The following is a 21,414-nucleotide window of genomic DNA, read 5'->3' on the forward strand; positions in this document are numbered from 1 at the left end:
TTACAGGAGACAGGCTTTCTTACCTATACTCTAAGTCTCCTTGGCCTCAAGGCTACTTCTTACTCAATATTCTGTTCTCTGCTTTGCTTTGCTTTGCATACAGCCCATCAGGGTCTCTGAGTCTTGACCATTCAGTTTCAACATCTCTTGCTAATAGACTTTGTGTCTTGGTATTTCCTACAGAGAGAATCCAGTTGGCCTAGCCCCATGGGCTGAGTTACATTTTTTTGTGGCTGGTCAACCTATGAATTTGTGGCTCCTGGTCAGATGGGTCTCCTGTCCAATCGGCTTACCTCAGAGGGCAGAGCATGGATATAACACACGGATAGGGCTGCACATAAGGCAGACATCATGATCGCTGGGACTAGCAATGGCAGGGAAAGTAAGTGGTCTTGGAAGTTTGTGTCCATGACCAGTGTCATCCCGGACCCTTTGGTAGCCACTGACCTGGATGGGACCTTCCTTATGCTCCGAGAAGGGCCATGACTAGACATTGGCTTCTTCTGCCCCGGACGACATCTGCTCCCAGAACGCAGTCATGAATAGGCTGGAACTGCTCTCTTGGGGCCTGTGGATGGCCAGGAAGAAGTTCTTCTTGGCTCATGAGCTCGTGCCTCAGGCTGGGACGGCTTCTGAGACCACAAGACCACAAGGGTTTCTGCAGGGCTTTGATAACTCGAAGCAGGTACTGCTGTGCAGTTGGGTTGTGAAGGGGACTCCGTCTCACCATATGGAGGAGGTAGAATGAGAAGCAGGTAGGTTTTGGGGTATGAAAGCCTTTGCTTTTTATTTTACCATAAAAAATTCTAACAGCACATGAACGCTCTGTTCCCAGCAGAGGCCACGGACGTGGGAAGTTAATTAGAAAGCCAAGCATTAAGTGTCGACAGCCACAGTCAGAGCTCCTGTTCCGTACTTGTCTTTGCCTAACGCCTAACGTGTGTGTGATGCGCTTGGTGGGGAGCGGGAGTCTGGGTTTTCCGCCCGGGGCGACAGTGCACGCACACGTGCTCGCGTGGCCTCCAAATCCTCCACAACAACAGCAACAACACAATATGGCCTGATGAGGCTGGCTTTTGTGGGCAGTTCCAAACTTAGGACCCTCTTCCTTTTTTTATTTTATGGAGTATTTTTTTTTTTTTAATTTTACAGAATATGTGACAAATTAGTTCGGTGGATGGAAGGAGCTAAAATATTTCACTAGAAAAAGACCAAATTATGAAGCTGATACTTTAGTAAGAATACCTTCAAACCTACTTCTCAAAGCCTTTTCGGATACAATCTGCCGCACGCTCCTCACGCCCACCACGGGAGGGAGGAAGCACAGATGTCGCTGTCCTCATTTTGTGGGTGAGGAGTCAGAGAATGGTTTAAAGTGAGTTGCCTAAGGCCTTGACTATTTATGCTTTTTTCAAAATTTCCAGACCAGAGAATGATACTCTGATTCTGTTTGGTACAAACCTTCTCTCAGTTTGTATGTGGGCAGGGGGTGGATTTAGGCATAAGGAAGAGATGGGGGAAATAAGGTGAGGTCACAGTTAATTTATGCAAAATACACTGACGGCCTCCCTCCATAATTTACAAAAGTCTGGCTGAGGTCAGAGAATGAAAATAATCAATTTCTCAATTTCATTATATAATGGCTTTCACTAAAGTATGGGTTTGACCTATGGAGACAAATTCTGCCACATCACAAGTTTCCCTGTCTTTGAAACCTGCATAATCAAGCAACTTAACACTGTCTAAAAGAATTTGTTTCTGGCACTATTAATTCTATTTCTGAAATATTCCTTTCCAGAAGCCCCCCTACCTTTTAGCACTTACCATAGGCTAGGATTCTATCCTGTAACCATTCACCTTAAGAAATCAAGAGACCTTTCAATTCTCGGGACACTAACTTACTATATTTGGAAGGGCAGAGCCACAATAATATCAATTTCACTTGAAACTAATTCTGTTTCAAAAGACTCTAGAGAGAGGCTCATCAGTTTCCTCATCCATGCAAGTGTGTGGCCGTGAGCTACATTAATAGCACCTGAGCTAAGATCGTGCAATTCAATTTACAAGCATTTACTGTCTGCTGAGCAAGATGTGGTGCTACCTGGACCTTGGCCGGAAATTGCTCTTAGACCCAGAATCAGTAGTACCGGTGCTGAGATGGCCTGTGGTTGGCGCAGCGCTGGCTGGTCCACCAGGGTTTCAAACGCGTGTGTTCCCACCTGGTGTACACGTCAAGGACGACCTCTCCTCTCTGTAGCAGTGTCCATACTGATTGCTCACCGGCTACGTGGTGTCCTAGGAGTGCCGGTCAATTCCAGTCCTGAGGAGGTTCCTTCCTTTTGAAGGTTCTGCACACTTACACTCCTCCTCTGGGTACTAGCCTCCAACAAAGGCTCTTACCGAATGGGTCAGGCCAGGGGGCCGTGCTGGTCTTACATGACTCTGCCTCCTTGGTGACAGTTGACTGGATAGGCACATGATCCAAGGGTGGCTCATCCACAGGCAGATGAACTGGACCAACCAGACTCTCAGGATTTGGGCACAGAGATGGTAGTCAGAGAGGGGTGGGTACAGGAAAAAAAAAGGGGAGCAGCGTGCATCCTGGGATGGATTTTCAGCTGTACATACAGCAATGAGAAAACAGAGAATGCTAGGAGGCCAAGGGAAGCAAGAGAACTGAGCAGACATACAGAGAGAAACAGAGGAAAGTCCATATGGAGAGAGGATGCAAGAGAAAGCAAGAGTGAGCTGGCTGTCTCCAGCCCTTTCCCATATGGGCGCTGTGTTTAGTTTCTGTGAAATGGCCCTGTATTCTCTCCATCACCCCCCACACTTTTGAGCAAGTCTGAATAGGTTTCTAGTCCTTGCAAAGGTCTTTGACTAAAATACCTTCAAGGCTGGACTACATGGGAGAATTTAATCTCTAACACTTGGACCGAAGTCAGTTACTGCTCCAAGTTAAATTACTGTATTTCCCAAGAGTGTTTGGCTGTATTTTGTAAGCAAGGTCCAAACTATTTTCTGGTGTGTGGTAGAAGGAACAGATTAAGTTTAAAATATGTTTTCAAACTTTAGAAATAATATGTTATTGTATTCATTAAACATTGAGTGCCTGAGTAGAAAAAGGTGCCCTATGTAGAAAAAAGAAGCTTATTTATCTACAATGTTTAAATTTTTGATCCGTTTCTCTAATTTCTGCCCGTTAGAGAAGTATTTCTTTGTTAGCTATTTAAATTCCTGTCTTCCTCCATCTGTATTCTGATTTTTTTTAAGTCACAAATCTAACAATTTCTTATCCACTCTTCCATCAAGATTACTCAGAAACTACATGCCCTTCTGCTGAATTCTTAAATTAGCAAAGGCACATAACCTCCAGGACCAGAGAACTGATTCTTAACATAATCCACCCTGTCTCAGTCGGCCCAGGCTGCCACAACAAAGTACCACAGACTGGGTGGCTTTTAAACAACAGAAATTTATTTCCCACACTTTTGGAGGCTGGACGTCCAAGATCAGGGTGCAGACGGGATCGGGGTCTGGAAAGAACCCTTTTCAGAGCTGCAAGACTGTTGACTTCCTACTGTATCCTCATGTGGCAAAAAAAGAGGGCAGGAGGGCTCTCTGGGGTCCCTTTTACAAAAGGGCACTAATCGCATTCGTGAGGACTCCACCCTCATGACTCAACTACCCCCACCCCCGCCCCCCGCAAGGCCCCATCTCCTAATACCATCATGTTGGGGTTAGGATTTCAACATGTGAATGGGGGTGGGACACAACATTAAGTCCACAGCACACCCTGAAAGAGAGAACTTCCATCTCTATAGGTAACCACGGCCATCTCAGATCCTAGGTACCAGGGCACACGGTAGACTTTCAGGCTCCTGCACATGGGGTTGCCTCCCCCTAATGCTGAGCATAGAATCTGCTGCCTCATAATGACAAGCTGTCATGGCCTCCCTCCCTGCTCATTTGGATCCACGGCACCGAGAGAGGAATGCACCCCCGCAGCCTTGAACAGCAGATGAGGAGAACACCATTTCTTTGATGGCCCTCTCTGGAAAAAGTCAAAATGCATTTCTTTTCAGGAATGCAGAAAACTCACATCAAAACAAGTTCTGAAAAATGTTTATTATGCCACAAACGCATCGTCCTTTATATACTTTAACTGACGTCCTTTACATATCCAATCAACTTTTTTCTTCACGAGAATGTAGGGCGTCCCTCAGCTGACCCTGGTCTACTGTTTAAACTTCCTAGCACAGTTCAAGAAACGTGTCACAGACAAGCGTGCAGGCAGCGTGGTGAAACAGAAAGCAAGTTGAATCGTGAATCAGCAGGCTTGAGCCGGAATCCTCGAGCAGGTTGCTCCATTTTTCTGGACTTCTGATTCCTTCTCTGGGACTGCCAAGGTCCTTTGTGGCTTCTTCAACCGTCTGGAGGGTCATGAGGAACGTAGAGCCTCTGGGCTCTCATGGAACTCTATTTTCACTTCCATGAGGCACTTCTGCCCATCTGCTTTTGCTCAGAGTCAGCTGTCCAGGCATCTGTCCCCTCCACGAGGTCAGGAGACTCTTCAGAGAAGGGACCACATATTTATCAGTCACAGAAAAATCTAACAATGGCAGCTGTCTCCCCAGTGCTGGAAAAAACATGAACAGATTGATTTCTTTTCAACTTAAGGTTTTCCTCCCATATACTTTTCTTAAACCTATGGTGTCTAGTTTACGAGGGTGTCTGATTTAGCATGCTATATTTTTAGTCATCTCAGTTGACTAATTCAATACTTCCTGGGGTTCTGCAAAGACTGCAATGATTTGTTTCTCCATCCTCTTAGCAAGCTGGAGCCACACCACTGCAAACTGCAGGCTCCTTCTCTGTAAGTCACTGGAACATCCAAAGCTCGGACACTGTCTTTGAAGCATCTATTTTAATTACACTAAGGTCTTGAAACTTCATTTTCACATACAGGATTTCCAGGCATTTACCAAGTAGACAAAGTACTGGGTTGATATCATTGCACTGATGAAATATTAATATTATTGATAAGGCGGGACAATGTGGCTGACTTTATCAGACTCATACCATTTGCATGAAAAGGCTGAGTTTCTTTGGCTCTTTGTTCATTCAAGTGCATTGAATACCTATTTGGATAGACTTAGGCATTGTGTTAATCTGTCAATAAAATCTTGCACCATCCACAGTGTTTTCAAGCTGATTTAGGTTTTGGACTACAACAACTGGCCATTGGTAGAAATATACCATATATACACATGGAAATTACAAAAATACATTTTATTTATAGCTGATTTTTTTTTTAAGTAACAAAAAACTAACACTATGAAAGATCAACCAGCATACCAAAAGGACACTACCTAATATCATCTGAACAAGAGACTTGTCTGGGGGGATTCCATGACACATCATCTCCGGAACTTTCCAGAAAGGGCAATTTGCCATTGGGAAATAAAAACAGCTTCTTTGAAAAGCCTGTGCTTTGACAGTTTGAATCTCCCATTCTAATCAGTTCCACTCCTATTCTTCTCTCAACTTTTAAATTTCCACTTTCTCTCAGTAAAGACCAAAGAAACTCATGAGGAAAATGGCAAGATGGGCTCAGAAGGCATGGACACAGCTGAAGCTAGATGGGTCATGGGTGAAGGCAGGACAGGACCTCGTTCTCCAACAGACACCAAGGAAGCCCCCAACAGAGCTGGTGAGGGAGCCGGAGTGTTCCCTCCCGGGGCCACCTGAAGTCGGTGGCTGTTTCGCTCAGGCACGGACAGTCAGCAGCTGGTGCCTCGGGGCTGCGAGGCAGCGTCCACCCCGAGCTCTGGAGACCGACTCGCCGCTCAGGGAGTGCGATTTGCCACACGGCGGTCCTAAAGTCAGCCAATGTCCTGCATCCATTGACTATGGGGGCGGGGAGGGAGGGAACTGGCAAACTCCATACACTTTTAAAAATGGTATTTACATTTAAACGTAAATCAACAGATTTTCTACATTCAGAAGCTTCTATAAACAGAGGCTGCAGCCCGGGGGAGGGGGGCGGGGGGGGCGCGGAGACTATTTCTGCTCGGAACAGGCGTCAGTTACTCCTTTCTTCCGTGTCCCTCGGCAGCGCCTGCCGGACGTCGCTGTTGAAGAGACAGAGGTTTTCCTGTAAACGCTGATGTTTCTAGTATCTCAAAGAAGAGAGAAGCTTTGTTCTCAGGCCACCTTCATTGCCGGGCAAAGAAAAAACCTCCAACATATGACTGTTTTTCTTCTGTAGGATCCTAAAAGCTCTTAGCACCGATTCCCTTTCAGTTAGATACGACCTTGCAGGGTACTCCAGTTCCAAAACGACAACACCTTTTCAGAAAACCTGTCAACCCAAACCCACCATTCCCCCTCAACCTCCTCTCTTCCTTGGCCTTTGTTTAATGAACGGGAGGGAAAAAAAGAGCCAGGACTATTTATAGGTGTAGTCATGGACGGTACTGATTTTCATCCAATTCATCTGACTTCGAACCTGAACCTTTAAAAGCAAAGGACTCGAGTTTCTTGGCCGGAGTCAGTGCCTCGTCCACAGACCGGAGGAGGAAACGGTTACAGTCACGGCTGGACGAGAGAGGGTGCGGTCTGCTGCTTAGTCAGATGCCTGCGGCGCCTTTAACACAGAAACAGAGTTAACATGCAGAACTCACCGAAGACAGAGCTATGTTCTCCCCCTTCTGGTGACTTAGTAAAATGTGGCATTGGACAGGGATCTGCACATCAATTAGTGTCTCTTGCGACTAAGGCTCCATAGGGAAATACACCCACAGTTCAAACGTTTAACTTCACAGAATATCAGACATAAGGTCCCACGCGGGGACTTCTTGACGTACAATCAGCTGAAGAAGCCAAGAATTCGGCGGCCAAGAGTCTCCTCTGTTGCCCAGAAGCCCCACCGTTCACCTGTTCAGAGGGTAAGAAAGACTGCCACGTGGTCTGTGCCTCAAGTACCAGCAGGTCAGGCTGAGACACCGGAAGACTGTCCCCTCGGAGTCTGGAAGTTCCATGGGGCTGAGGTATTAGACCTGGAACTCAAACATGTCTGTCTGTTTCTTGGCCAGCTTGGCCACCTCCTCCCGGATGGCCTTCACGAGGGCCGCGGTGGAGATGTTGGTCAGGGGCGCGTCAGACGGGTCGTTCTCGGCCAGGCTCTGCTGCGAGGCCGCGGCGGACGGCCCCGGGGCCTGCTCCAGGCTGGGGTGCATACCTGCGGGCTGGCTGTACTGGCGAGGGAGTCTGGAGGGAGAGTTCTGCTGGTAACGCGACCGGGGGTAAGCCTCGATGTACCCTGGGAGGGGGACCTGCAGAGGGTGTTGGAGAGAAGGGAAGGGCCGGGATTAGGAAGGGGCTCGAGTCATGGGACACGCTTGATACTGGATGCGGGGGTCGGGGGGGGGGGGACTGAAGACAAGGGAAGAGGTTCAGAAGAAAATGGAGACCAGGCACCATTGTACACATAGAGAACCTGGAGTCTGTTTGTTTAGAAAGCAGGTCATTTGGACTCGCTGGATATGCTGGGTGGATGAACGAAGTAGGGGTTTTGAACCTTGCTACACACAGAGTCTACACCTGAATCTACCTGGCTACCTTTTTAACATAAGCACAATCCAGCAAACAGAAGTATTGTTCTTCACGGACCTCGAAGGACTCAGGGACTCATTACCGACAGGTAACTGCTAACACGGAAGGAGCCCTGCGCTAAGGGCTTCCCACACATTATCTCACTTGATTCTCCAAGCAACAACCCAGAAGGCAGATATGGTCATCCTTATTTTACAGAAGAGGACACTGAAGCAAAGAGTGCCACAGTCTTAAGTGACATGGTTAACAGGCCACTGAGACACGCTTGGAGCAAGTCTGTCTGACGCCAAGGGCTGGGAGTTAGTTACTGCACTGTCTCAGATCTGCGATGTGATCTGAGTTCCTTGAAAATTTTTTCTCTTATTATCAAATGTGGAAGACACATACTTAGACGCTTACATATATGGACACTTCTAGTAATAAGGACACGTCAATGATTTGGAATTCAGGATTAACTTTCCCACAGAGACAGTACCACATGTGGGGATGCTGTTCCAGAGCAACCCACAAGAGGCCCTTATATCCCATAATGTTAGCTGGGTCCCTGTGGGATGCGTGCCTGTGGACAACGAAGGCACAGGGTGCTGTGCGGAATGGACACGTGTGGGGAGTCAGGGGGCTTTCAGGCAGACGCAGCTTAGCTGGGTCTGGAAGATGAATAGGCTGTTGCCAGGAAGACAAGGTGGGAGGGGTGTTCCAGCAGAGGAAAAGCAAAGGCAGAGGCATGGGGGTACGTGGAGGACAGTGTACCCAGGAATCTCCGAAGAGCTCGGTCTGACCAGAGAGGATGTACAGGGTCTGGGAGAAGCTCAGGGAAGACAGACAGGCAGGGCCGATCAGAAAGCCACCAAATGCCAGGCTGCAGAGTTCAGTTTTCTATGGCACACTTCTCAGAAATACGGCATGTTCCCATTCTTGACAGAGACACTTGTCTGGGCCCTGGAGAGGATGGAGTAGGATGGCGTAGGATGGAGTAGGATGGAGGAGGATGGAGAGGATGGAGTAGGATGGAGTAGGATGGAGTAGGATGGGGTAGGATGGAGTAGGATGGAGTAGGATGGAGTAGGATGGAGAGGATGGAGTAGGATGGAGAGGATGGAGTAGGATGGAGTAGGATGGAGTAGGATGGGGTAGGATGGGGTAGGATGGAGTAGGATGGGGTAGGATGGGGTAGGATGGGGTAGGATGGAGTAGGATGGAGTAGGATGGAGTAGGATGGGGTAGGATGGAGTAGGATGGAGTAGGATGGAGTAGGATGGGGTAGGATGGGGTAGGATGGGGTAGGATGGGGTAGGATGGAGTAGGATGGGGTAGGATGGGGTAGGATGGAGTAGGATGGGGTAGGATGGGGTAGGATGGGGTAGGATGGAGTAGGATGGAGTAGGATGGGGTAGGATGGAGTAGGATGGAGTAGGATGGGGTAGGATGGGGTAGGATGGGGTAGGATGGGGTAGGATGGCGTAGGATGTAGTAGGATGGGGTAGGATGGGGTAGGATGGAGTAGGATGGGGTAGGATGGGGTAGGATGGAGTAGGATGGGGTAGGATGGGGTAGGATGGGGTAGGATGGAGTAGGATGGGGTAGGATGGAGTAGGATGGGGTAGGATGGAGTAGGATGGGGTAGGATGGGGTAGGATGGAGTAGGATGGAGTAGGATGGCGTAGGATGGCGTAGGATGGAGTAGGATGGAGTAGGATGGCGTAGGATGGGGTAGGATGGAGTAGGATGGAGTAGGATGGGGTAGGATGGGGTAGGATGGAGTAGGATGGGGTAGGATGGAGTAGGATGGGGTAGGATGGGGTAGGATGGAGTAGGATGGAGTAGGATGGAGTAGGATGGAGTAGGATGGGGTAGGATGGAGAGGATGGAGTAGGATGGGGTTGGTGATGAGTCAGAAATTTCGGATGGGCGAATGTACAGCAGGAATGCAGCCTCCCTCCACGCCCCGCCCGAGCTGTTCTGACAACCCGTCCCAAGGACGCAGCGTTCTGAGAGGCATGCCCGACGCCTGGCCTGGGAGCCACCAGCGGTGTCAGGTGGAGGAGGGGCCCGTATTTTAGAAAGGACACTCTGGAGGTAGACCCACTGGAGGTCGAGAGAGTTCTGAGGCTATGTCAGTGGGGTAGGTGAGGGCCGGTTGAGGACCCGAGTGAGGGAAGAAATAATAGGATGGATGTTCCAAAGGCTGGGGCTTTGATTTCCCAAGGCCTGGCAAAGAAAGACAAAGTGGCAAATAGGTGTTAATGGTGGGTCTTTCTACACAAGGGCTGTACATATTTCCCTTGCATCTTAGAGGAAAACCAGAGTCGAACTGTCTGTGTCCTTGGTCCATAAGCACTGGGAATGCACAAGTGATTGTGGGGAAACAGAGCCAAGGCCCAGACAGGGGACTGACCCATCAGGTCTCAGCTCAAACGTCCTTTCTTCCAGGACACCCTCCCCTGCCCTACGTTAGCCAAGGGCTCCCTGTAAGATGCTTCCAGTAGTTTCTCTAGAGTCAGTCATCGCCCATGACGCCATCACCTGTCTCGGGCCGTCAACTCCGTAAAGGCAGAACAGTGTCTTGCTTGCGTATCACTGGGCACCAGTACCCAGAATTATGCATGGTACACAGTAGGGAGTCTCTCAGAACTTGGGGTTCTGAGGCACACAGTTTGAAAATCACTGAAGGATGACCAGATGGTGCCATATGTTTGTGAGGGAAGCGGTCATATCCCCTTTCTCTGCATTTCAAGTTCAGCTGGAGCTGAGAGCGTCCAACTCCTGAGACCCCTCAGCCCTGCGGCGTCGAGCGTCGGGGCGCCAGCGGCTGGCACAGGCAGGGGTCCTGGAGGGCAGTCACTCCTCTAAGAGACTCTTTTTCCCCTAATAGTGGATCCAGGCTGGAGCCATCACATCTTGCTGGCCAGAATTCGGGGCTGGCAAACACCACTCCTTCCCCAGGCAGTGCCCAAGGCAGGCATCACCTAGTGATCACAACACACCCCTCCCAACCCTTCTCCATCCAGCACCAAGGATAAAACCCATTTGTCAAGGGGTGATTTTGAGGTGATTTTGTCTAAGCTAGCTCCTGATGTCTGGATACCTGGGATCAGGAAGGTCAGACCCCCAAATGATGGTGGGGGTTTTCTCCTTCTCATGGATGTGGAAGTGGACGCCATCCCTGCCCCACTTTCTCAAGCTGACAACGGGTCCCTCTGAGCTTCCTGCACTTTCTTTCACGTGTGAGGAATCCCCTGTGCTCCCTGCTGTGGTTCCTGGCTACTGTGCTCCATGCGTGGACCCGCCACCCTGCTTAACTGTAGGTGGTAACTGGGCGCCAGGAAAGACCCATTTAGAGTGCGGCAAACATGTTCCTCTTAAAAACAACTAATAGAAAACTAACTCTCCCTCACACTGAGAGGGATGGACCCAGAATGGTCAAATCATCCTGTTAGGAAGGTTGGGTTTTGATTTGCTGGGTTCCTGTTCCTTCATCTTTAAGGTAATATGAACCCAAAGGCATCTGGAAGTGGCCATAAGCCTGGCTAAGCTATCATCTGTGTCTTGAGGGCAAGGGCCAAAGTTTGGGAAAATACTTCCATTGACTCCTGCAGAGTACCCAGTGGAACTTTCCATGCAGAGGGTGAACCGACAAAGCTGTAGGTTTACTGCCTAATTGTCACAAGTTAAGTATAATCTATTTTCTGAAAAGTACACATTATGTTTAGACTATAAGTGGAATTATGGAGTCAAGAAAGCTCTGAACTGATCAACTCATACCCAGTGATTTCAGCTGTTTAAAATAGCCGAGCACAACAAAGGAAGCAAAAAAAGGCCCACAAACAACCAAAACAGATGCTATAAAGTCTCACATTAAGATCTGTAGACTTAACAATAGGGAATCCCTACAGCTACTCTTAAAGTTTATTTACTCCAACTTGACAAACAATTCTAAGGAACTCAGACATGCCTCATTTGCAGATAACAGCCCATTAGGAAAAGTATATTTAAGGGTGAGTGTATCTGTGGAAGTGGGGACACTGACAGCAATAGAAGGTCTGGTTGGGAGCAAGGTCAAAAAAAGAAAAACCATATTGAGTCTTGTAGTAACTCCAAAAATTACAGTAGTTGGGAGATGTGTGATGTAGGGGTAATAATCCTACCATCAGAGCCCATCTTACAAATGTCATTTTACTAGTAAGGCATAATGATGAGCTGAATCATTTGTTAGAGACAAATTAAGTTATGTTCCTCTTTTAAAGAAGGAGGGAAGGATATAGTTCATTCCAGAATTTTTTTAAGGCAAGATAGCATATATTCTAAGTGCTTCGAAAATTAAAAGGATAAGCTTTGATCATCAGGAAAATTAATATATATAGGAGAGCTTTACCCCATTAGTGGTGTTCAAATGTGTCATCACTATGATAAAAACAGACACCAACACCAAGGCTGAGTTGAATCTGTGGAGGTAGAAAGTATGGACCCCAGGGGTTTGGACAGAGAGAAAAGATGACCCAGGCCTTGGGCATCAACATGTTTGCTAAATCTAGGATATATTTCAAAAGTTGACACCAAACCCTAAAATGACACACAGCACCAGGGAACCCTCAGGTTGAGCCTGGGAGACAGCCTGCCTTTCTTATCCATGACGGATGGTCTCACAGAGGGATGGGGGCAACCCACACTAGAGGCCATCATTGTGCTATTTTTGTTTGCTTGATTTTTTTTACTTAGCAACCCTTGACAGGTGACTCAGAGGCAGGTTTGGGTGTGACTATCCAGGTTCAATTAGTTGCTGCCTCTCTTCGGTGTAGGATAGGCCAGGCCCACTGTGCCATATATTCCTACTTACGATGGAGGATGGAACCAGGGGATCATGACAAGACAGTCCTTTGCTGGAAGTCAAGTAGAATGCCTTAGGATCTACATGCAAAGTAATTCAATCTTGAATTTCTAAAACTATATTTTCTGGTATTTCATCTACAGTAGCTGTGTGGCTTTAGGCAGTCAGGTCACCTGACTAGGCCTTAGTTTCCACATCATGGGCATCATAACACCTACTGGACAGGATTGTTGGGAAGATTAAATAAGATAATATAAATAAAACATCTAACATGGTGTCTGGCACATAGAAAACACTAAAAAAATGATAGTTAGAACAAAAATTTATATGATTAAGGTCACCCCGCTAGGAAGAGGTTGAACCTGGACTGGAAGGCAGGTCTCAAGTCCCTCTGTCAAAAGACATCCCACCTGACCACACTGTCTCCTCTAAAATGGCTGAACTTAGCCACCTGGTTGGTGGGAAGCAGGCTGAGATAAAAAAACACTGTCTCAACCTCTCATCCATTTTCTCCCTCAAGTGTGTCCAGCAGGTAAGATGGTGAGGGAATCAGCAAGGTTCTCACCGAATCGGCCCACTGGCTTGGGAGCTCATTCTCTCCTGCATAGGACATCCAGGCCTGGTTCCTGTAGGACGAGGGAGGCGTCGGGATGAAGTAGCCGGTAAAGCCGGGTCTGTTGGCAGCTGGGATGGCAAACACTGCCGGCACCGTATTACCTGGCACGGAGGAGATGCATGGGGAAGATTACACTAGCACCCCACCTCTTGGGCTGGCATTTGCCCAAGCTGGGGGAAGCTGGCAAATGGGGGAACTCTGGCATGGGGGGAGGGGTAATGAGGTGCAGAGCAGACCTCCACCTGCAGCCCTAGCCCCGCCCACCTGCATGGTCATCTGCTATGATGCAGACCTGGTTTTCTAGAGAAATGATGGCCCAACTCCCCTCGCCGATCCCCCATCCCCATCCCAACACCCCTGACCTACTGGCAAGAAGGGACAGCTCAGTGTCCAAATTTTGTTCTCCCATGGGGAAGAGGTATTTTTAAAAAGGCAAGAAAAGGAACCAAAAGTCATGGATTCCACTGATGGAATTTCTGGAGACAGTGAATGCTTTAGTAAGTGTTAGCAACCGAGTGTTTGCAGTTTTTGCCTAAAAGGTATGCTTTGAACAGACTCAAAATACCAATTAGGGCATGGATAAACCTTGATGTTCATTTCAGCACTGTTTGTAATAGCAAAATATTGGAAACAACCCACATGTCCCTCCTTAGGGGAAAGGATAAACTGGCCTATCATATCTTTGAATATCATACCGCAGTTGAAACAAATGAACTAGATCTACATGTACCTACCCATCTTGAACACAAGGCTGAGTCAAGAAAACAAATGCAGAAGGAAAGGCGTACTTTGATATCACTTGTGTACATGTAAAATACCAACAGCATTAATATACACTATTGCATATACATACATATATAGCAAAAAAGTTAACACCCTCAATTTAAGGATTGGGATTACCTCTGGGAAGAAGGGGAATGATAGAGGGCTGGATAGTTCTATCTGTAATGCTTTAAAGGTAAATATAAATTAAAAAGAAACCCTGAAGTCTGGCAAATGTTAACAGCTACCCCGACTGTAACACGTATCTTCCCATTTTGTCACGTTTCAGATTTTTTAAAGAAATAGAGCAGTAGCTCTTGTAGCCAGGGCTACTGAAGTCAGACGTAACAGCTGCCTCGATTGCTGAGGATGGCAGGTAGCAGGTGGCGAGTGGGAATGTGGGGGGTGCGCAGCGCAAAGAGCACACACAGCACCCGGGTGGGGCTGGGGTGCCGCGCCCGCCTTTCTCAGGCGTTTCTCCTCTTGCCCACCTGAGTAATTTAAAGCCGACTGATCCAACTGCGCCACGGACACGGGGCCTCGGGACACCTGCGCCAAGGAGGCACTGTCGTGCAGCTGGGCGGGCTCGGGCCCCGCGGACTCGGCCATCCTGGTCTTGCTGCCCACGTCCGAGGTGGACCTGGGGGGCGCAGAGGGGCTGCGTTAGCCGCTCCCCACGCCCGTCGCGGCCGCACCGCCACCCAGAAGTTCCCGCCGCCTGTCACCTCGGGGGCCGCCTCTGGGAGCCGCGGCGGCCTCCAAGCCCCACGAGGGTGGGGTCCTCGGGCCTGGATTTGCCCCCGAATCACAAAGGAGGCCGGCGCGCCGAGACCTGGAGCGGCCGTCCAGCTGGAGTGGTGGCCCGAGCTGGAGTCATTTTTAGATATTCAAGGTCAGTGTTCCCCCGAGGGTGGCTCTGTGTCTCTGGGGAGTAGCCCACTTAATTTCCACATAAAAATAAGCCAGGCCATTAACGCTGGGTATTAGCCAGGGATGGTCGGCCTGGGAGGGGATGACATCATCAGCAGCCAATGAGAAGGCTCCGTCTGGAGTGGCGGCCGCCCCCGCCCACCCGCCCCAGGCACCGGGGCTGGTGACCCGCGAGGGCCGGGAGGACCACGTTCCCTGCTGTCGCTGCTGCTGCTGGCCCAAGAAGCTCAAGACTCCGGGGAAGCTCGGGCGGCTCCAGGAAGCAGGAGCCTAGCACTTTCTAGGCGTTATAAATGACAGGCACTTGTTTTTTTTTTTTGGGGGGACCCACAGGCGAGCAGAGAATCCAGCCCATTAAACACATCCTATTTCCACTTAGTGCTCAGAAAGCTGGTAAGAAGAGGGCTGCCTGGGCGCCACGGGGGCCAGCCTCCCCCTCTAATAGAAGGTGCTTTAGCCAGTCTCTATCCTCCCCCTCACAGAGGGACTTCAGGCTCTCTTAAAATTAAAATGGAAGGAGGCAAAGGCAGCCACAGCAGGTGGCAGGCTGCCAGCCCATATGGCCACCCTCTGAGGAGCGGAGTGTCTGTCACTGTGAAGAACAGAACAGAGCCACAGCAAGAGGCAGGCGTCTGGGTTCTAGCTTCCTCCCCCTGCTGAGCCTCAGTTTCCCCATCTGAGAAACAAAAGGGGTGGATGACCCCCTCTCCAAGGCTCCTCCCTGCTCTAATCCTTTGAGTCTAAATGGGAAGCAGTGGCCTGCTGATATCTGGCAAGATGGCAGATGCTGTGCAAGGGCATGGGAGGGGGCAGAGGGTTGAGAGAAGAAAGAAGAAACTGACACTAGCCCTTAGCAAATTGGCCACAAATGACTACTGTGAAGCTCCTCGCATTAGAACTCTCAGGAGTAATTAAAGCCCCCCACTATTGCTCAGGGAGGGTGAAACACAGAGGCGTGATGATTTGACTCAACTTCAGGGTGGGTGCTGGAGGCTCGGTAGGGTGGGTGCTGGAGGCTCGGTAGGGTGGGTGCTGGAGGCTCGGTAGTGTGGGGTCTCCCTTCCTTTCTTGCTCCCTCCCCTCTTTCTCCTGGTTGCTCTCTCCCATATCCCTGGCTTCCCACATACTATTCCAGGCATCTGCTCCTGGTTTAGGAAACCCTTACCAGGAAAATTCCTGAGTTCTGCTCCATACACAGCCCCCTTGGATGAATCTCTGCAATCAGTTAGGCCCTTGCCCTCATTTTACAGATAAGGAAATGGGGGCCAGTGAGTTGAGGCAACTTGCCTAGGGTTACACAGCAGGTTAGGCTGGAACCCTGGTCTGCAGCTTCCCACCCCACCCTGAGCTCGACTGCAGTCAAGAGCGGTGTCTACACACAGCTCGGTGTTCTAAACCACTGGAAATGAAGGCAGGGTCATTTCTGGGGGAAACTCATTTTTCTTCACCATTTTCACAAAGGTCAGACCTGTGGTCCCCAGGTAGAGTGTGGCTAGCATGTTGGAGGGGGAGAGGCTGGGGTAGGAGGGCCAGGGCACTGGCCTATCCCTATCCCAGGGCACACTTGTTTCTTTAATCCTGGACCTGATGCCTATTCCAGCATCTCCCAGTGCTCATGGATTTTGTATTTCTTGCCTACCTTTGTTTGAAACATGGGCTTGTCATATCGTTACAGAACAAAGACAGTATCTTTATCATATCTGACTTATAGCTTTCTATCTGAGTTCATCTCTTTATACATATCTGAGTTCATGTGCTCTCAGCCTCCTGTCTTCGGAGTCAGGAGTTAGGGTGGGTGCCCAGACATGCCACTCCCTAGCTTCTTGGACACTACCCCTAAACGACAAAGGGACTTCTGGGCCCACACACAGGTGCCAGGAGCTGCCCAGACTGGAGGTGGTCGTTGTAGTGGACTGAGCTGGAATAATTTTCAGATGTTGAAGGTCAGGGTATGAGGCTTTCGGGGTATGGGTTGGTTGCCCTTGGGGTTCTTTAAGTCCTGTAGAACTTTCCATTTCAAATGATAAGAAAGTTGGTCAACCCTCCCTGTGCTCCCACTTCCTTCATGGTCCTCGGGGCACCCCAGACACATGGTTGTCGGAACAGGTGATGCACCCTGAATGGGGCAGCCATGAAGGAAAACCGTCGGGTCAGAGTACACGGGACCAGATCCTTTCCAGACACTGCAAACAAGCCCAGAAAGCAATGTGTTACCGCCTGAGAGAAGTAACAGCCACGGGGCCAGTCCGGGGAGGAACAGGCGGAGGGGGAGAGCCCATGACCATTTCAGGAAGCTGGGAAAACCTGTATGCCTGTGAAAGAGACAAGCAAGAGAGGAGGATGTGTTAAAACGCAGTGTCAGTCAACACACAGGTTCTTCTTACTGAAAAGGAAAGTAGGGGGCGCCTGGGTGGCTCTGTTGGTTAAGCGCCTGACTTTGGCTTGGGTCGTGATCTTGGGGTCCTGGGATCCAGCCCTGTGTCAGGCTCTGTGCTTAGTGGGGTGTCTGTTTGTCCCTCTGCCCCTCGCCCCTTGCCCCCACCCCCCAACCTGTGCTCTCTCTCTTTCAAAAAAATAAATAAAATCTTAAAAAAAAAAAGGAAAGCAGGTTTCCAGGTCAAATTTTCCCTCCTTCCTCCAACTCTGCCCTTTGCTCTTCCTTCTGTCCTCCAGCCCCCTCTTCTACCTCACCTCTGCCATGCTCCCCTGTGCCTGGGCCACCTTAGTCATGGAGTCCTTCAGCTGATCTAGTGCTTTCCTGCCTCTGGCTTTTGTACATGCTACTGCTTCTCCCTGGGACACTGTCTCCCAGTTCTTCCTGTGGTTCCTCCCTCCATCTCGTTCAGCCAGCCCCCTGTTCCCCTAGAGCCCCAGTTAATCTATCTCCATATTCTGCTTTATTTTTTGCCATAGCAATTGTCACTCTCTGGTATTATATCATTGCTTATTTATTATCTGCCACCAGCTAGAGTGTAATGAGGGCAGGGGCTTTATTGTCAGCTCTATCCTCGTGCCTGCAACGGTGAATCATTGATTGCAGTTTACTTTCTCGCTCAAAAGAAAGCACGTTTAATGGGGGGAAAGCAATGGGTTTAGAGTCAGGAAGTAAGGGTGGAGGTCCTAGCTTGCTGATAAATAGACTTTATGTCCCTAAGCAAGTTAGGTGGACTCTCTGGGCCTCGTTGTCCTCTTCTAAAATGGGGACAAGGATGCCTTGCACCAAAGGGGGCTAAGAAGATCAGGCAAGTCAGTGTAAGCATTTCACAATCTATAAAGCACTATTCAAAGATAAAGGATTGGAACTATCACAAAAGTGAAGACTTTGATCAACACGTGAGGGGATAAAAGGAAAACAGTCAGAGATAGACAGGATCAGAGAGCCAGGCCACAGCCTCCTTTAGTGGGAGAAAATCTAGAAATGCTCTCTGGGAAGACAAAGCTTAACTTGTGCTTCTCATTCATCTTTTTCTTTAGGTATCATGCCTGCTAGATCTCTTGAGGAACAAGCTGACAAGACTTTAAGCCTGAAGGCATCAGGACAAAAAGAGCAGCGGTGGGAATCCATAAATAGGGTTCTTTGAACTGAATGAGGTCTTCTGCCCTGCAGCATTATGGCAGACTACGTACTCGTAAGGGCCGACCCATGAGCTAACAACTAGATCCTAGATGAAACATACATCTTAATGCACTTCGGGAATTGCAAGATGTAAGGGAAACCTCAAAGACCCTAACCCCCGCCCCCCCCCCCCCACACACATCTCAGCAAACTAAAACAAAACCATGAGCTGAAACCAAAGATAGAAATAGAAGTATGCAAATATGAAAGGTGGGGTTGCCTGAAGTCAAGCACCATGTTGGCAAACGATTAAGAGATCAAGCCTTGGGACAGGCAAGCGGGGTGGGGGGTGGGGTGGGGGGGTGGGGGGGCGCGCGGGCAAGTGGAACTGAGATACAACCGACCTGCAAGGGGCTGGTTGTGCTCCCAGGCTCAGGTAGCAGCCATTGTAAGTCCTCTTTGGAGGTGATCTCCCTAACCCAGGCTCTGAGGAATGGCACAGATTAAGATAAGCAGACAGGAGCTCATAATCAAAGACCAGAAAACAAAGGTGAAAACAGGAGAAAAAAACCAAACAACAGATTTACATCTTTAAGGACTTAAGAGTTTAAAATTTCTAGGTACGAAACAGAAAACAGAAAGGTAAAAAATGTTTGTAACAAATAAATGACCAGAGATACTCTCAGGAATGATCAGGAAGATTTGAAAAAGAACAAATAGATCTTTTAGAGGTGAAATGTAATTACGGAAAAAAAACACTCAACATCGGAGATAGACTAACTGGGGCTCTAGGGGAACAGGGGGCTGTTGAGTGTTGAGTGGGCTGTAATTACTGAAAGAAAACACTCAACAGTGTAATTACTGAAAGAAAACACTCAACACTCAAAAAGTAATTGATGTGCCACAGATGAAGAGAAAATTAATAAACTACAAAATGGAATTAAAGAAATTACCAAGGAGATAAGGAGATAGAAAATATAAAAGAGCAGTAAAAAAATATGGAGGGCAGAGTAAGAGGGTCTAACATGCAGCTAATCAAAGTCCCAAAGTCCCAGAGAAAAAGAAAGGCCATATTTAAAGAAGCAATGACTAAGAATTTTCCAGAATGGATAAAATCAATGAATTACTAAGTTCAGGGAGTACAATGTATCCCAAGCAGGATAAATATAACACAAACCTAGATACATTGTACTGAAATGGTAGACTGCTGAAGCAAAGAGAACATCTTAAAAGCAGCCAGAGAGAAAACGCATATCATCTACAAAGGGATGACATTTAGATTGACGTTGGACTTCTCAACATCACCTAGAAGGCCATGGAATGCAAAGTGCTCAAAGAAAATAACTGTCAGCCTAGGAGTGTATCAGCAATGCTAACTTTCCAGAACAAGAATGAAAGAAAACATTTGCCCAGATCTAGAGGTACTGGCTGAATCCATTTGGAAAGCTACATTACCATTCTGCATTTCCATTTTTTGAGCATCAGTCAACAATGTATGCTAAGGTCATATTCAGGGAACCAAACTCTGAAGCTCCACTAGATCCTAAACTTCTTGGGTTTCAGCAACCATGGTACCCCGATCTTATGAAGCAAAATGCTTTGCACCTAATAGTGCTAAATAAGTACTTGTTCGATGAATGTTGAGTGAATCAGAGTCAGGAGACCCAAATTCTCATCTTGATTCAGCCGTTCACTTTCTGTAGGCATGTCATTCAGTCTCTCTGCCCCTCATTTTTTGCTTGTTTGGTTTTCATTTTCCTTGTGAAATAAGGCATTGGAGTAGCTCATGGGCTTCCAAGCAAACTTTTCTAGAGCCATGAAATCATTATGACATAATCTGAATACATAACCAGATTAAAGCAGAGCTTCTCTGGTTGAAGTTGGGGGGGTGGGCAGTGCTGGTGAATTTGGCCCTTCACTTACCAGCATGATGACAACCTGGGACCTCCCTGAACTCTAAGATTTTGCAGAGAGTTTGAAAATCATAATCTTGGATGCCCTTCCAGCTTGTACTCCATTATTATCAATAAACCATCAAGTAAGGACATGCCTTTCCCAAAATAGAGAAAGGGGTTTATAGCCCCTCTTCCATCTTCTGGCCTCTCTCACGATACTCGGTAGAGGAGAGAGACGACCTATTTTTATCCCTGATCCCTGGAAGCCTTATTCTATGCTCAACACAGTTTTCCAGCCTTCAAGAAAAAGCCTTTTTATGCCTGTGTCTGTCTTGTAGCACTTCACCAAAGAATGGATTAAAAATTCTGAAGTTTTGATAAGTACCAAGGGAATTCCTTACTTTGGAAGATCTTTCCAGATACGAGCAAGACTGAACAGGAGATCAGACAGTTGCCTTTGGGCTGTATCCTCAGGGGCCACAGGGGTCACATAAAAAGTAGAGCCCATGCCCTGTTGCTTGGGGGCTGAGAGAATGACCTCTCCTAGTGTCTTCCTCCCTCCCTCTGTGCAGGTTCCCCAGATTTCTAAGCCCTCACATTCCGGTTTCTCTTGTTATGTATCTGGAACCTTGGCTTCTTGCTGGCTGCGTTGTGACTGGGATTTCACTGGAAGCTATTGCTCAAAACTGTTGCCTGGTTCCAAGTTCCCTGTTCCATGACAGTGGACCCAGCCTGGCACCCAAGGACACCATCTTTTGGGATCCCTGCCCTCTGGCTAGGAAGGAGATCAGAGACTCAGAACAGAAGGCAGTTTTTGTAAACAGGCCTGAGGTCTTTGAGGTGGAAGGAGCCTGAATGTGACTAGACTAGGCCACTCTTTGGGCTTAGAAGTTTGGTGGTCAGAGTAGAAGGGAAAAAGGTGACTACGTAGTCTGCTCAAAGTTTCAGTCATGATGTCCTTGGGGGGTGATGGGAGCGGCTCAAGGCCATCCTCTCTAGAAATCCTAGTAGAGAGTGAGCCCAGGTGAGACCCACTGTGTGCTGGCCCCTCCTTGTGCATGTGCATCCATCCAGAAGGACGAATGTGGTCAAGATCAACCTCAAGAGGAGCACAATAGGGATGACAGGTCAAAGGGGGCAGCCTGCAGCTGGAGGGACAGGTCAGAGGGTCTCAGGCTTTGCACTGGTGGGGGAAGGAGGACTGACAGGCCAC

The 21,414-nt window shown here is 48.4% G+C and overlaps 1 protein-coding gene across 5 annotated transcripts in view; it reads right to left on the bottom strand.

Annotated features, from left to right (window-relative positions):
- Positions 1-2,561: 2,561 nt before the first annotated feature.
- The window catches only part of KIAA1549L (KIAA1549 like), a 263,990-nt gene continuing 245,137 nt past the window's right edge, over positions 2,562-21,414 (bottom strand). For 4 of the 5 annotated variants that reach the window (XM_036107240.2, XM_036107221.2, XM_036107213.2 and 1 more), the window contains 4 exons: positions 16,965-17,062; positions 14,312-14,460; positions 13,008-13,159; positions 2,562-7,337 (listed from right to left, as the gene is read on the bottom strand). In XM_036107240.2, the coding sequence (XP_035963133.2) occupies positions 7,056-7,337; positions 13,008-13,159; positions 14,312-14,460; positions 16,965-17,062 (681 nt within the window). In that variant the 3' untranslated portion in view covers positions 2,562-7,055. The remainder of the gene's footprint in view (positions 7,338-13,007; positions 13,160-14,311; positions 14,461-16,964; positions 17,063-21,414) is intronic. The other variant, XM_036107246.2, reaches the window with a different exon arrangement.

The sequence above is a fragment of the Halichoerus grypus genome, chromosome 11 (genome assembly GCF_964656455.1).
Source record: "Halichoerus grypus chromosome 11, mHalGry1.hap1.1, whole genome shotgun sequence".
In the NCBI taxonomy this organism is placed as follows: Eukaryota; Metazoa; Chordata; class Mammalia; order Carnivora; family Phocidae; genus Halichoerus; species Halichoerus grypus.